At 39.5% G+C, this 14,821-nt stretch overlaps 1 protein-coding gene across 1 annotated transcript in view; it reads right to left on the bottom strand.

Moving 5' to 3' along the window:
• The window catches only part of LOC309545481 (uncharacterized protein), a gene marked incomplete at its 5' end in the record, with an annotated part of 112,521 nt that extends 99,628 nt beyond the window's left edge, over positions 1 to 12,893 (bottom strand). Inside the window, one exon of the mRNA XM_082244691.1 lies at positions 12,827 to 12,893. Within this exon, the coding sequence (XP_082100817.1) occupies positions 12,827 to 12,893 (67 nt within the window). The remainder of the gene's footprint in view (positions 1 to 12,826) is intronic.
• Between the last annotated feature and the right edge of the window lie 1,928 nt (positions 12,894 to 14,821).

Raw genomic sequence — 14,821 nt, 5'->3', positions numbered from 1 at the left:
GTTAGTAGGGCATTTGTCAAAATAATCTTGTAGTCCAAATATCATGATCTTAAACCCAAACACCATTGAAGTCCATAGAGGGAAGCAAATTAAAAAAAATAATTCTGGCCATTTTCAAAGCTAATATGCAAAAGATTGTCAAAAAGAGCATTAGCATAAGTAGCTGGGTACTGCCATTGGGGACATGTGCTCCAGCATGGCATACGTCAGGTTCGGTTTGCAGTAAACAGTAGTGTGGAACGCGGAAGTAAGGAACTATCTTCAGCGGTTCCCTGTCTTGTGTACACTGCCTGTTATCAAGTGCCTGAGAGGCACAAAAAAATGTGAGTTGCTTTCTTACTTTTTTGCCTTTTATCTTAATAAAATAATACTGCACCATGAGCTTTTCTCAATGTATTTTTTGAGCCACCTGGACCTGAGCCATCCACATAGGAGTTTCTGAGCCATCCATTTAGGAGAACCCTATCCCTGAATCTTCACCTAGGAGGAGGGTGTCGCTGGAAGATCTGTTGTAGCTCTATCTGCACTATAGGTCCTTTGAGGTCTGGGTGCATCTGGTAAGTGACCTCAGCTCACTGGGTGAAGGATCAGATACCCCCTAAGTCACTTTGGCACCCACTGAGAGAAGAAGCACCTTAAGGAATCACATAAGAAATTACCACTTGTTCTGGAACTTTCATTTTCCACCTTATATGGACTTTGTTTGTCATTTTTAATTACATAATTTTTATATGGTGTGTCACTTTGAAATTTATATCCGTATTTGTGCTTAATACGTATTCACATTTATTTGATTCACACCTTCATTCTCCTTTTTGTATTGGAGTATGTTTTCCTCTATACTTTTTATTGCATGAAGCAATTTATTTATTTATATTTATCAATACCATTGCACTTATTCACAACACCTGTATGGTTTCACCTGAGAAGGATATAGCACCAGCACTTTATTTTTTCCACCATCCGGTTAAGTCTACAATTTGAACCATTACCTATATTTATAGGTATTTTTGCCTTATTTGCACAAATACAAAGCACTTTATGGTGATTTTTACTATAATATATATTGAGGTTGTGTTTTTAATTTATTATTGATTGTATCCATGTGCTAGCGCCTCATTACCTCCTTTACTTCAAATGGACCCAACTTGCCATATGACAAAGGGGGTCAATAAAGGCTCATACGGTATCCTGCGGGTCTTCAAACTGCAGTAATGGAAGTTTGCGGTCAGCAGGTCAGAAGGAAAAAATCCCCTCTCTCTCCAGATTACATGGAAATGATAATCCCAAACAAAGCAAACATAGTGTAATTCCACTTTAAAATGATTTATTAAAAGTAAAGGGTACACTTACAAACATCCAGAAGCATGAGACAGTAAATATCAGATGCATAGATCAGGCAGTCCTTGACATGTTCCTGGCTGTATAGGCAAAGTCTGAGGTGTTTCATCAAAAATGATTTCCTCAAAGGTAAATGCCAACTGAAATGTAGAGCCAAATTGATATTTATAGGGTAATTCATGTAGGTAATTCGTATCCCACCTGAATTAGACTGCCAGGCACAGCTACACTGGCCAAGATGGCGCCGGCGTGCGGTCCAAGCCTCTCTCTCACATGGAGACAGCGTCGTGATGTCACTACCGGGACTAACAGGAAGTTAGGTAGCGATCGCGTCATTTCCGGAAGGCTCGCCGCTATGTAAACAAGCAGAGTGGGGCCGGAAGTATGGATGGGATAGCAATAATATACAGTGCCTTGCAAAAGTATTCGGCCCCCTTGAACTTTGCGAACTTTTGCCACATTTCAGGGTTCAAACATAAAGATATAAAACTGTAATTTTTTTGTGAAGAATCAACAACAAGTGGGACACAATCATGAAGTGGAACGAAATTTATTGGATATTTCAAACTTTGTTAACAAATAAAAAACTGAAAAATTGGGCGTGCAAAATTATTCAGCCCCTTTACTTTCAGTGCAGCAAACTCTCTCCAGAAGTTCAGTGAGGATCCCTGAATGATCCAATGTTGACCTAAATGACTAATGATGAAAAATAGAATCCACCTGTGTGTAATCAAGTCTCCGTATAAATGCACCTGCACTGTGATAGTCTCAGAGGTCCGTTTAAAGCGCAGAGAGCATCATGAAGAACAAGGAACACACCAGGCAGGTCCGAGATACTGTTGTGGAGAAGTTTAAAGCCGGATTTGGATACAAAAAGATTTCCCAAGCTTTAAACATCCCTAGGAGCACTGTGCAAGCGATAATATTGAAATGGAAGGAGTATCAGACCACTGCAAATCTACGAAGACCTGGCCGTCCCTGTAAACTTTCAGCTCATACAAGGAGAAGACTGATCAGAGATGCAGCCAAGAGGCCTATGATCACTCTGGATGAACTGCAGAGATCTACAGCTGAGGTGGGAGACTCTGTCCATAGGACAACAATCAGTCGTATACTGCACAAATCTGGCCTTTATGGAAGAGTGGCAAGAAGAAAGCCATTTCTTAAAGATGAAGTGTGAGGGGTTTGCGCTTAGGATCACCAGGTGTCAGTAAATGTAAATAAATAAATGTATATAAATACTGAATAAATTCTTAAATAATTAATAACTACCCATAAATAAGCTGCCGCTGGTATAAAAGGTGATACCTTCCAAACAATAAAATAACTATGTACCTGCGCTGCTTATGCCTGAACACCAAATAAATATGTGTTAATAGTAAAGTGCTAGTGCAAACTGTGCTATGTGCAACTTAAATAATGTGCATTCAAATCATGTGTGACCAAGCTGAATATCAACAATAAATATTGATTATAGATAATAAAAAATCAATAAAGACATTGCACGTGCAAAAAATTCCATATACACCAAATATATATATATATATATAAAGAGTTCATAGATTCCTATAATCTTCTTCCAATAATCTTAAAGTGAAAGTCTCTGTGCTCATCCAAGTGCCTTGTGCTTAAATAAATAAATAAAGTGCCAGTGCTCAGTCCAAGTGAGATGGTGCTCCCCTCTCGGTTCCCCACTCACCAGAAACTGAATATAGATTCTCCTTATCAATGGTCCTATGGAGTAGGCACCTCTATAGATCGTCAGCGGAAGGAGGGTACTGATCCACTGCCCCACACTCTATCCAGATATTGCTCCCCCAGTTCATGTAAAGAAAAGGGCCATCATCGTGTAGTATGTTCATCAATTTATTAACACGCAACATAAAGATACACTTACACTCTGTAGGGAAACAATCCGCCTTGTGCAAACCCGCGGGACGCCAAGCAAATGGCCGTACGTTCCACCCGCGTAACCGGAAGCCGGAAGCCGGAAGCCGGAAGTGGTTGCAGCCGGAAGTGACGTATTACGTATTCGGACGGCTTGACGTGTTTCGCTCCGCCAATCAGAGCGTTGTCAAAAGCCTTTTGACAACACTCTGATTGGCGGAGCGAAACGCGTCAAGCCGTCCGAATACGTAATACGTCACTTCCGGCTGCAACCACTTCCGGCTTCCGGCTTCCGGCTTCCGGTTATGCGGGTGGAACCTACGGCCATTTGCTTGGCGTCCCGCGGGTTTGCACAAGGCGGATTGTTTCCCTACAGAGTGTAAGTGTATCTTTATGTTGCGTGTTAATAAATTGATGAACATACTACACAATGATGGCCCTTTTCTTTACATGAACTGGGGGAGCAATATCTGGATAGAGTGTGGGGCAGTGGATCAGTACCCTCCTTCCGCTGACGATCTATAGAGGTGCCTACTCCATAGGACCATTGATAAGGCGAATCTATATTCAGTTTCTGGTGAGTGGGGAACCGAGAGGGGAGCACCATCTCACTTGGACTGAGCACTGGCACTTTATTTATTTATTTATTTAAGCACAAGGCACTTGGATGAGCACAGAGACTTTCACTTTAAGATTATTGGAAGAAGATTATAGGAATCTATGAACTCTTTATATATATATATATATATTTGGTGTATATGGAATTTTTTGCACGTGGAATGTCTTTATTGATTTTTTATTATCTATAATCAATATTGATTGTTGATATTCAGCTTGGTCACACATGATTTGAATGCACATTATTTAAGTTGCACATAGCACAGTTTGCACTAGCACTTTACTATTAACACATATTTATTTGGTGTTCAGGCATAAGCAGCGCAGGTACATAGTTATTTTATCATTTCTTAAAGATATCCATAAAAAGTGTTGTTTAAAGTTTGCCACAAGCCACCTGGGAGACACACCAAACATGTGGAAGAAGGTGCTCTGGTCAGATGAAACCAAAATCAAACTTTTTGGCAACAATGCAAAACGTTATGTTTGGCGTAAAAGCAACACAGCTCATCACCCTGAACACACCATCCCCACTGTCAAACATGGTGGTGGCAGCATCATGGTTTGGGCCTGCTTTTCTTCAGCAGGGACAGGGAAGATGGTTAAAATTGATGGGAAGATGGATGGAGCCAAATACAGGAGCATTCTGGAAGAAAACCTGATGGAGTCTGCAAAAGACCTGAGACTGGGACGGAGATTTGTCTTCCAACAAGACAATGATCCAAAACATAAAGCAAAATCTACAATGGAATGGTTCACAAATAAACATATCCAGGTGTTAGAATGGCCAAGTCAAAGTCCTGACCTGAATCCAATCGAGAATCTGTGGAAAGAACTGAAAACTGCTGTTCACAAACGCTCTCCATCCAACCTCACTGAGCTCGAGCTGTTTTGCAAAGAGGAATGGGCAAAAATTTCAGTCTCTCGATGTGCAAAACTGATAGAGACATAACCAAATCGACTTACAGCTGTAATCGCAGCAAAAGGTGGCACTACAAAGTATTAACTTAAGGGGGCTGAATAATTTTGCACGGCCAATTTTTCAGTTTTTTATTTGTTAAAAAAGTTTGAAATATCCAATAAATTTCGTTCCACTTCATGATTGTGTCCCACTTGTTGATTCTTCACAAAAAATTACAGTTTTATATCTTTATGTTTGAAGCCTGAAATGTGGCAAAAGGTCGCAAAGTTCAAGGGGGCCGAATACTTTCGCAAGGGACTGTATACTTTGGATAAGGCTAATAAAGCCAACATCACTGTTGTTGAAACGAGCCATAAATGCTGCAAAATAACATAGATTAACCCCCAAATATTAACTATAAAAATGAATGGGAAATAGTGTAGAAATAGAATTAAAAACTACACATAACCCATACTGACATCTAGTGGACATTGAAAGGAACTGCCACAAAGCAGCCTCAGTCCACCACATAAAGGTAAAAAGCAGAACTAGAATATGTTCTATCGTAAACTTACAATGGTACTAAAAAATAAAATAAATTATTTACCACAGTAAGAAAATGTAATAAAATGTTAAAAATATATATTTCTAGCTGCGATAGAGACCTTGGCAGACACATGCGTTGAGGGGCAGATCAGTGCAGGCAGATATATGCAAGAGGTTATATGCAATAGGGTGACTGCAAATATGTGGATTTGGGGGGAGAATTCATAATCAGTATCCTCTCAAAAATGTCACAGGAACCCCAAAATTACAGGCACCAGACACGTTCCACATCTAATATTACATCAACGTAAATGGGGTCTCTGTTAGGACCACTGTATACATGAGACAGATGCTACACAGAGTACGCTTTATACATCCATATGTATTGGCCATATCATAGACCTTGCCATCAAAAAGAGGGACTCCTTACATCCATCTTTGTCACAGAGATCTGCCTCTTTATATTTTGTTGGGGAACAATCTTCTTAATCAAAGAATGCCTTTTTTTAGGTTTATCTATAACATTAATAACTACAATATTCCTACAGGTAGGGAATAATTATACACTACCATTGGACATTCTGTTAATATCTTGGATAGCGTTTCATCATTTTTTTAAATTCACCAATGCTTCATTATAATGGTGTTATGCTTTTAAACCTTTTTTTCTAAAAATCTTTTTTAAGGTAAGGATTTGTTTAGTAACAGTAACTTGACTTTAAGTATACACTTAAAGTATAACTAAAGGTAAAACTTTTTTTCTTTACGTTTTGGATAGAGTGGAGAGGGATTAAAACACCGGTCAGGTTGTTTTTGCTGTTTGTGCCTCCATTAGGGAAATTCACTTTATTTGTCCTGTTTACCGTTATCACTGTAAGTGAAAGTAAAACAAAATCCCAAATTTTGGGTTGCCCCCAGAACAGTGGTAGAGTGGCAATATTCCAACAAGAACGCTATTTCTGGTGACCATGAGTAGAACCAGGGATTCCCTCTCTTTTGAGGGATTTCCTCTCACTTCCCGTTATGGCTATAGGACAGGAAGTGAAGGAAAATCTCTCCAATGGGAAACAGATGGCAAAAAAGAAAAAAAAAACTTACAGGGTTATATATACCCTTTCCTTACTCTATCCAAAGTGGAAAAAAAAAGGTCTTCCGTTAATTCTACTTTAACTCAAGCAGAGAGTAGACAACATTATTTTATTTCTAACAGGAATATAGTAATTTCTATCTTTGGGTTCGATATTAATATTTAATTGATTAATACTGAGTTCAGCTCATCACACCTTTCCATATCAGGAGGGAGTCATCTATGTAGCTCTTTCAAACGACCACTAGAGGACAATCTTCTCCATAGATTATGTCTCTTTCTGTTTCTTTCTAAATAAATTATACATGCTTAGACGATATTTTGCTCCTATGGCTGCTCAATGTCTTGAAAATAATACTCATAATGTGATCAATAGTAAACTTCAAACAATCTAATGAATTATTTTTTATAACACTAAATTTTCTTGCTCTAAAAACCTAAAGGCAAAATTTTATTTGTTAAAAGCAATTTACAAAAACAAAGCTATTCTGCAGCCATTCTGACGAGTTGGGGGATGCACACGGGTCTCTTATAAATTCTAAGTATGAATAAAAATTTAAGTCATTCTGTTAAAATTGTGGTTGTAAGCTGGGTCACTATTACATTCTGTATTTTCTTTATATTTAGGCTTCATTCACATGGGCATTAAGCCCCGTACAGTGTAGTGAGATGTGATTTTTTCTTTTTAGGCCATTTTAACTCCACCATGTAGTTCTTGTTTTTATTTCTGTACCCCTTTTGCTGTCTATAGTCCCATTGTTATTCTCATTAATTTGTCTATTTATTGTCTATATCCCCTCCTCTATCAACACTCATATCTCCTTTGTATTGCTCTGGTGTGATAGATAATTCCTGACAGCTAATTACTTTTACTGAAGTAACGCTACCCCATTAACAGCCACTTCGTTTAACTGGTCCTGTCACAAACATTACACAGACTGCCAGTCACCTAGGCAACAGTCCCTTCACTCTGGCTTCAATTAACAGTCTAGGGCAGGGGTCTCCAAACTTTCTAATGGGAGTACATAATGCCTCATCTTTAGTGTCATTGCGAGAAATAGTGTCCTATCAGTGGTGGCAAAGGAAGGAATTGTGCCCCATTCTTGGTGTCATTGCTCCCAATGAAACCCACAATGCAGCACAATGCCTTCCTTTGGCACCCACAATAGGGCCCTATGGTTTCTATCATTAGTGTCAGTGGGTGGAATAGTATCCCATTGTTGGTGTCAGTGACAGGAATTGCTTTCTATTGCTGGTGTCAGTGCATTAAATTGTGCCTTAAGGGCTGGATAAAGGCAAGCAATGGGTGGCATCTAGCCCCTGGGCTGCTGTTTAGTGACCACTGGTCTAGGGTTTGTCTTTTTGTAATTTATTGCTGGTTAATTTGTAACAGGAGAGTAATTTGGGGACTGGATACTCCAAAAATGCTTAGCAGTAGCCAGTAATCAGAGGACTTCTAACAGAAGTGGTAAAGGTTAATAGTGAACAGTCCAAGGCTACACAGCTGTGGAGCATGGGGCAAGAATGTGGGCATCTGGTTACACTGAGATAGTGTACGATGTTTGGTAGCACCAGCGCTTAGCCTGAGGGATCAATTTAAAGTCACTACTCAGAAGTTCGCAGGACAGCATCCCCTGGAAACAACCCTATGAGTGAGATGGCACCTCTCAGAACAGGATCCCTTTTTGTGGTGTGGCTCGGCGGTCAGCTTTCAGAAGAGTCCCATTGAGTCTTTTGATCCTAGCAGCTCTAAAGTTTCTGTGAGCAGTGTTGAATCCCTTGGCTGTCTGGCAGTCTCAAACTATTTATGCACACTAAGCCCCCTTCCCCTCCAGGGATAAATATTCAGACTGGACACTTTGAATCTCCCACCCTAAGCTCTAGAAGTATATTCCAGAGGCAGGGGGAAGCATTCCAACTCCGAGCCTGCGAGGCCCTGAACAGGCCAGACCAAACAATTACTGCTTCTTTGATTACAAAAGAACCAAAAGCTACATTTGCCTAGTGCTTACGCTAGGAGGGTGCTACATCGACAATTACTTGTTCATACAACACTGTACACAAAATAATTTTAAATCATTTTTTTTGGGAACAGATAGAGCATTTTTGGTGGAATTTAGAAAGCATTTTTATTTGTATTTTTATTATATAAAGGCAAAAAACATTTTTTCTGTTAAAATAAAAATGCCTTGACCGTACAAACACCCCAAAAATGATCCCTTTTTGAGAAGTATACACCCCAAGGTAAGTACATTGTTTTTCACAATTTCTTGGAAATGAAGAGACATGCTGGTATTGAGGTGGTTATATGAATCTGCATAATAGTGCACTAGGTACAGCACATACAGGTCATATACGGAGAGAGAAGTTTGTGAAGAGGTTAATAGACACGTCACATACAGTGAAAGGATAAAGATGAAAGGGGTAATGTGTGGGACAAGGACAATGTACAGTAGATAATGTATTCATTCATTCCTCTTTCCTCCCATTTCTTTAGTGTAAGAGGTAGGGCAGTTTTACAGATGTAAGCACTACGCTGGTTACATTGGGGATCACTGTAAATTAATTCTCTATGACCAATCACAGCTATCTCAATGTAAAGAGCCATTCAGACTGGATCTATACATGAGGGAAATTATTCAATCTGGAGCAGCCAGAAGCTGTTGCAGCTGTGCATGGCAGCCAGTGAGCTTCTATTTTTTATTTTCAAATGCCTGAACAAGCTGAAGTTAGAAGCTGATTGGTTGTCATTCATAGCCGCTCCTGCATAGCCGCTCCAAATTCTGCTCCAGTCTTGATGAGTTCCCCCCACACTGTTTCAGTTTGGCTTAATTCACATTAACCACTTGCCAGCCGCCTTAGGTACATGTACTGCGGCCGGTCTGCTCTATTGCGAAAATTCACATACCTTTACATTATTTCATGCAATAGCCACTAGGGGACGCGCAAGCCGCCGGAGGAGAAATCGCGCGCTGATTGGACATAGGGGGAGAAAATCAGTGGGTATGGTGGACCCTATGTCCGCCAGCCACCCGCGATCATTCCTGAGATAGGCAGAACGCCCACCTGCCTATGTAAACAAGGCAGATCCCCGTTCTGACAGGCGAGAAGATAGGGATCTTGTGTTCCTGCTATGTAGGAACATGGATCTCTGTCTTCCCCAAGTCAGAGCATCCCCCACAGAGCACATTTAACCCTTTGATCGCCCCTGATGTTAACCCCTTCCTTGCCAGTGTCATTAGTACAGTAACAGTGCATATTTTTAGCTAACTGACACTGGTCCCCAAAAAAGTGTCACTTAGGTGTCTAATTTTTCCACCGCAATGGTTGCATGATAACTTTTGTGCAAACCAATCAATATACGCTTATTGGGATTTTTTTTTACCAAAAATATGTAGCAAAATACATATTGGCCTAAACTGATGAAGAAATTAGATTTTTTATGGTGGATGTGTTTTATAGCAGAAAGTAAAAAATATTGTTGTTGTTTTTTTTTTTTTTTTTAAATTGTCACTTTTTTTTGTTTATAGCGCTAAAAATAAAAACCGCAGAGGTGATCAAATACCACCAAAAAAAAGGTATATTTCTGGGGGAAAAAAAGGATATCAATTTTATTTGGGTACAAAATCCCACGCCACGAATCGTCATTTAAAGTAACGCAGTGCCGTATCGCAAAAAATAGCCTGGTCATTAAGGGGTTAAAATAAAACCTTCCGGGGCTGAAGTGGTTACCGTCAATAACGGGTATAGCAGCTACCCCATGGTGCTATATCCAGCTCCATTAATGCAATGTAAATGGCACTGGGTAAAAAACTGTCCACCAGTTCCCCATCGTAAAAGCCTCCATGATTAAGCCCTACACTGGTGAAACATGTTAGAGAGGCTTTCCTGATGGGTGGAAAACCAGCTAAACCATTTTTTGATCATTTGTTTTGTAATTCACTACATTAGTGTGTGGTCCTGTGAAACATTTTTGACAGATAGGGATGATTACTCTTTCTAAAGAAAAGGAGTAGGTGGTATATTTTAGGACAAAAAATGTATTGTAATGAAACATTAGGATATTTTAAGGAAGGATTAACATTTTATCGAATCTATTGCTAGAATGTAACCTGTAACTTGAATGTAAAAAGCCTTCCCCATAGCAAGGATCATTGTCCTCATATTGAGGGTACAAGGGCCTTTTCTTCACATAGGGTTTCCTAAAGGGAATGTGGGGGGTTTGTGAGTGGGGGATTCTATCAGAATCTGAAAGCCCCCTTATTATTAGGAGGCTCCCAGATACCTGGCATCCCACAAGGGAAAGAGTACATGGTAAATTAGTACCCCTTATTACTTATTCCTCCAAAAAGGGAACTGTAAAAACACTCAAATACCCATGAAGAAGTACTTTACCTATTCCCGCCATACACATATATTTGGAGCTGTCAGGGCCACTTTTATTCATTCATATTTATAGAAAGTAGCTCAATCACTGTTAGCAGGAGCCATAGCAGCTGCAGGGAGAGCTGGAACATGGTAACTCCAGCAATACTGGATGGTGCATCAGTGCCCCCTGCCTGCAGCTAAACGGCCAGTGTGCATGGGGTTTACTTTGCCCACGGTGGTAACACTGGTCTGCTGCAATCCTAGTTCAAAATTGACTATCTTGAAGTGAAATCTGGTTACTGTGAAAGTTTGACAATTTGTATCAGTCTTGGGTACATGCTAGTAAACTGAATCATTTAAATTCTCACTTCTTTCTCTTTGGCAATCCAGAGACAGCATCTTTGCAGTCTGTTGTGGTCATTAGGAGGGGGCCTCACACAATTATATTTGTTTTACATTATGGACTATGCAACAAGAGGAGTTTGACATTGTACTGTAGATGACAAAGAGGAGTCCACATAGACTCATGTATAATGTTTTGGGTGGACTGTTCTCATGTCTCTTTTTTGTCTCATTGCAGTTGTATTAGGTGCTAAAAAATTTATTCAAGTGCAAAAGAATGGTAATCAGTAAAAGTCAATTGTGAATTATCTCTAAATAAACTGATATCTGTTTGCTGTTGGTTACTGCTGCTTGAATTGCTTTCTTAACCCTTTAATGACAAAGGAAAAAACAAACCTTAAAGCTCCATTCACACCAAAGTTGCATTTTTTACTTAACTTTGGATGGGTGCAACTTGGATATGACTTTGGCTTTGTCCAGTGATAATGGACATCTGTTGCTTTGTATAACGTTCAGATATGACTTTCATGCAACATTTGAGGATTAACATTGATGTCTATGGCCCTCAAGTTTCATGAAAGTTGGACCAAAGTAGTGCATAAACTACTTTGAAGTTGCTGCAACTTTAAGTTGCACATATATGAATGGTTATTATTGGAAAACATGGAAACGACTTGTCATGCAACTTTCAAACGTTGCATGACAAGTTGTACAAGTGTGAATGGAGCCTCTTTTGAACACAGTTTTGCAACCTTGGCATGTGTTAGTAGAACTGTCCAGATCATCGCAACTACATAGAGTATCCAGGTGAAATATACCTTGTTTTGTTTTTTTTTTTAGGACAAACTGGGCCTTCATTTGGTGATAATTGGTAATGGATATCTCCTTATCCTTTTTTTCAATGTAGCTGTATACTTTTTGCCATTTCCATGACCCACAACCCCAAAAAAAAACACCAAAATAAAAAATAATTTTCACATACAGGTTATCGTCATAAACATCAGGAGCACATGAGAATTTAGTAGGGCCAAGAAACAATAGTCCACATTTTGCTGTCTTTTTTTATCCAAACTAAACAAACTACTACTACTACTACACTATTACTGATGCTGACTCTGAAAATCCCACCTAAACACGCTGATGTTGTCCTTTCACCCTGAACTTGACAATAACTAAGCATTAGCCCTGATCAAGCTTTTTTATCTTTTTTCGCATTCTTCTCCTTTGGCTAGGAGAAAAAGATATAAAGGGGTGAATATATCAAAACTGCAGCAGACAGAATCTAGAGCTGCTGGGCATGGTGGCCAATCAGCTTCTATCTTCACCTTGTTCAGTTAAGCTTTAAAAATGAAAGATTGAAGCTGATTGGTTACCATGCACTGCTGCTTCAGATTCTGTCTTCTCCAGTTTTGATACGCTCAAAGGAGGAAAGCACAGAAGTGAGATTTACAGAGTGATCATTGTGATAGCTAGTCACAACCTACGCCTACCACAGTAAGCAGAGCATGTAAAGAGGATTTAAAGGGGGTTCCAAATACTAGTACATGTTTGCACTGGTGTTCAGATAAAATACAGCCTCAACTCTTACATTCACTCTACAGGAAAGTGCAGACACAAAAGTTTAGCGTGTACATAATCTTACATCTTAAAACACCCTCAACCTCATTAAAGCATTGCACACAGTTATGTTAGATGTGAATATTACATGCTAATAAAATTGGATGTGATTTACTTACCTGAAAAGTATTCATTGACACAGATAACCAGGATGATAGATCCCCACAGGTACTTTAATCCACTCATTGTTGATCTCTATTGGAGAGACAGGATGACTGTTATGTTGTGTTTAGTTGTGCTGATAATACTGCAGTTCTGACTCAAAAAAAAAAAAAATTAATAGGTGCACTAAACCTGAAAATATACTGTTTTATAGGGGGTTACCCTTTGATGAAGTCAGAACAGACGAAACATGTAGGGTGCCTGACTCTGGGAGTGAGTAGAAACTGTGTCTTGTCATTTTTGCAGCTTTTGTGAACTGGGAAGAACTGGAGCAGCTGACGGCCGGTGGCTTCTATGTATTTCTTTGCCAACACATCTATATGCTTGATTTTAAGCTTTTGCTTAAACAGCTTTTCTGAGTACCTTGATTACTTGTGTCAAATAAATTTGGATGTTCAAGATATTACACCATGTTTTGTGTTATTTTATGCTGGCTATTAAATTTAATCACTGAATACGGAGAGGACAGCAGTGGGCGTGAAGCCTTAAAGTGGACTGCACCTGTTTGGAAGATCTTTATAATTATTACCGTGTTTGCATAATCTTGTAGTAACATAGGCACGTACGTCCAGTATGTGCGTTTTCCTATGTTAGTGATGGTGGTCACTTTTCTACTCTTGGAAGAATAATATTGGTAATGTGAACTTTTTAGACATTACACTATTGGATTTTTTATTTGAACTTATTTAATTTTAATACATTCTGGTTAAAAGCATTTTCATCAGATGATATCTTGATATTTACATCAAATCCAGCTGCTGATATGATAACTATGTAGGATATTTTTAATGATTTTCAAACATTTTTAGGACTCAGAATAAATTTCTCCAAAAGTGAGATATTACCTTTAATTCCTTTAAAATCCAAAAACTGGATCTCTTTATCTCATTTTACAATAGCCACTCAGTATTTTACCTATAAAAATAGGTAAAGAACCCTCAATAATTTATCATTTAAACTACCCACCTCTGTTTGCTGGAAGCCTGGATGAAATTGCTTATTTCGTTATTTGGGATATGCCATCTGTTTAAAATTATGTATTTCGCTAGATTATTATATCCACTACAGCAGGGGCTGACTGGCAACTTTCAGCCCAGGGGGCAAGTACAAACCAAAGGCTCATGGTGCAGCGACTTGGCCCTTCCCCCTCTCCCTCTTCCCAGCCTCCTCCTGACCCCCATTCCAGGCTGAAGCTTCGCTCCAGGTACTCTCTACTCACCGGCCAATTCGAGTTCCTGACCTGGTCAGCAGGGGGCAATTGGGGGGGGGGGGAGCTAGAACAGCTAAGTCGGGGCTGCCTGGGGGAGGAGAGTCTCCAGTGGAGCATGGAACTGGCCTCTGTTCAGACACAATTTACACCATCCATGCTGGGGGGGGGGGGGTCTGCACTCCGTTCTTGTCTTCATCCTGCACTCAGTATGTCAGCAGTGGGGACTTTTTACTTCTCTTCACCAGGAATCCTTTAGGCATGTCTGTGGCAGAAGCGGTGCAGCCTTTTTAAGGAGCATCAGAGCGGCCCAGGGGGCGATTGCCCCCCTGGCTCAGTCCTCCTCTGCACTACAGACAATACCATTGTTACTTAAGCATTCTGATATTAATGCATTAAATAAAGCATTACCTTAATTAACTCTATCTCCCATAGAATGAAGGAGGAGCAGGGCTGCAGAAAATGAGAATTTATAATTTTTCATGTCTGCTAAGACTAGGTATAGACTGAATATTGAGTAAATCTATATATACAAACAATGCATTGGAGTAGGCATACAATTTATCAGCGATTCTTCATAGGAAAATTAATAATGTATCTACACCACCAACAATAGCATAAATAAAAAAAGGATATGAAAGCATTAATGTATTTTGAAAAGTTGGCACTATTTTATTAAATTACTAAAGGCAAAAACATTGTGCATTTTGCAAAGTGCAGTTGCTCCAGAGCTTAGTAAATGAGC

The sequence above is a fragment of the Pelophylax lessonae genome (genome assembly GCF_965119305.1).
Source record: "Pelophylax lessonae genome assembly, chromosome: 2".
Taxonomy (NCBI): domain Eukaryota; kingdom Metazoa; phylum Chordata; class Amphibia; order Anura; family Ranidae; genus Pelophylax; species Pelophylax lessonae.
This window is presented reverse-complemented; position numbering and strand designations above follow the sequence as displayed.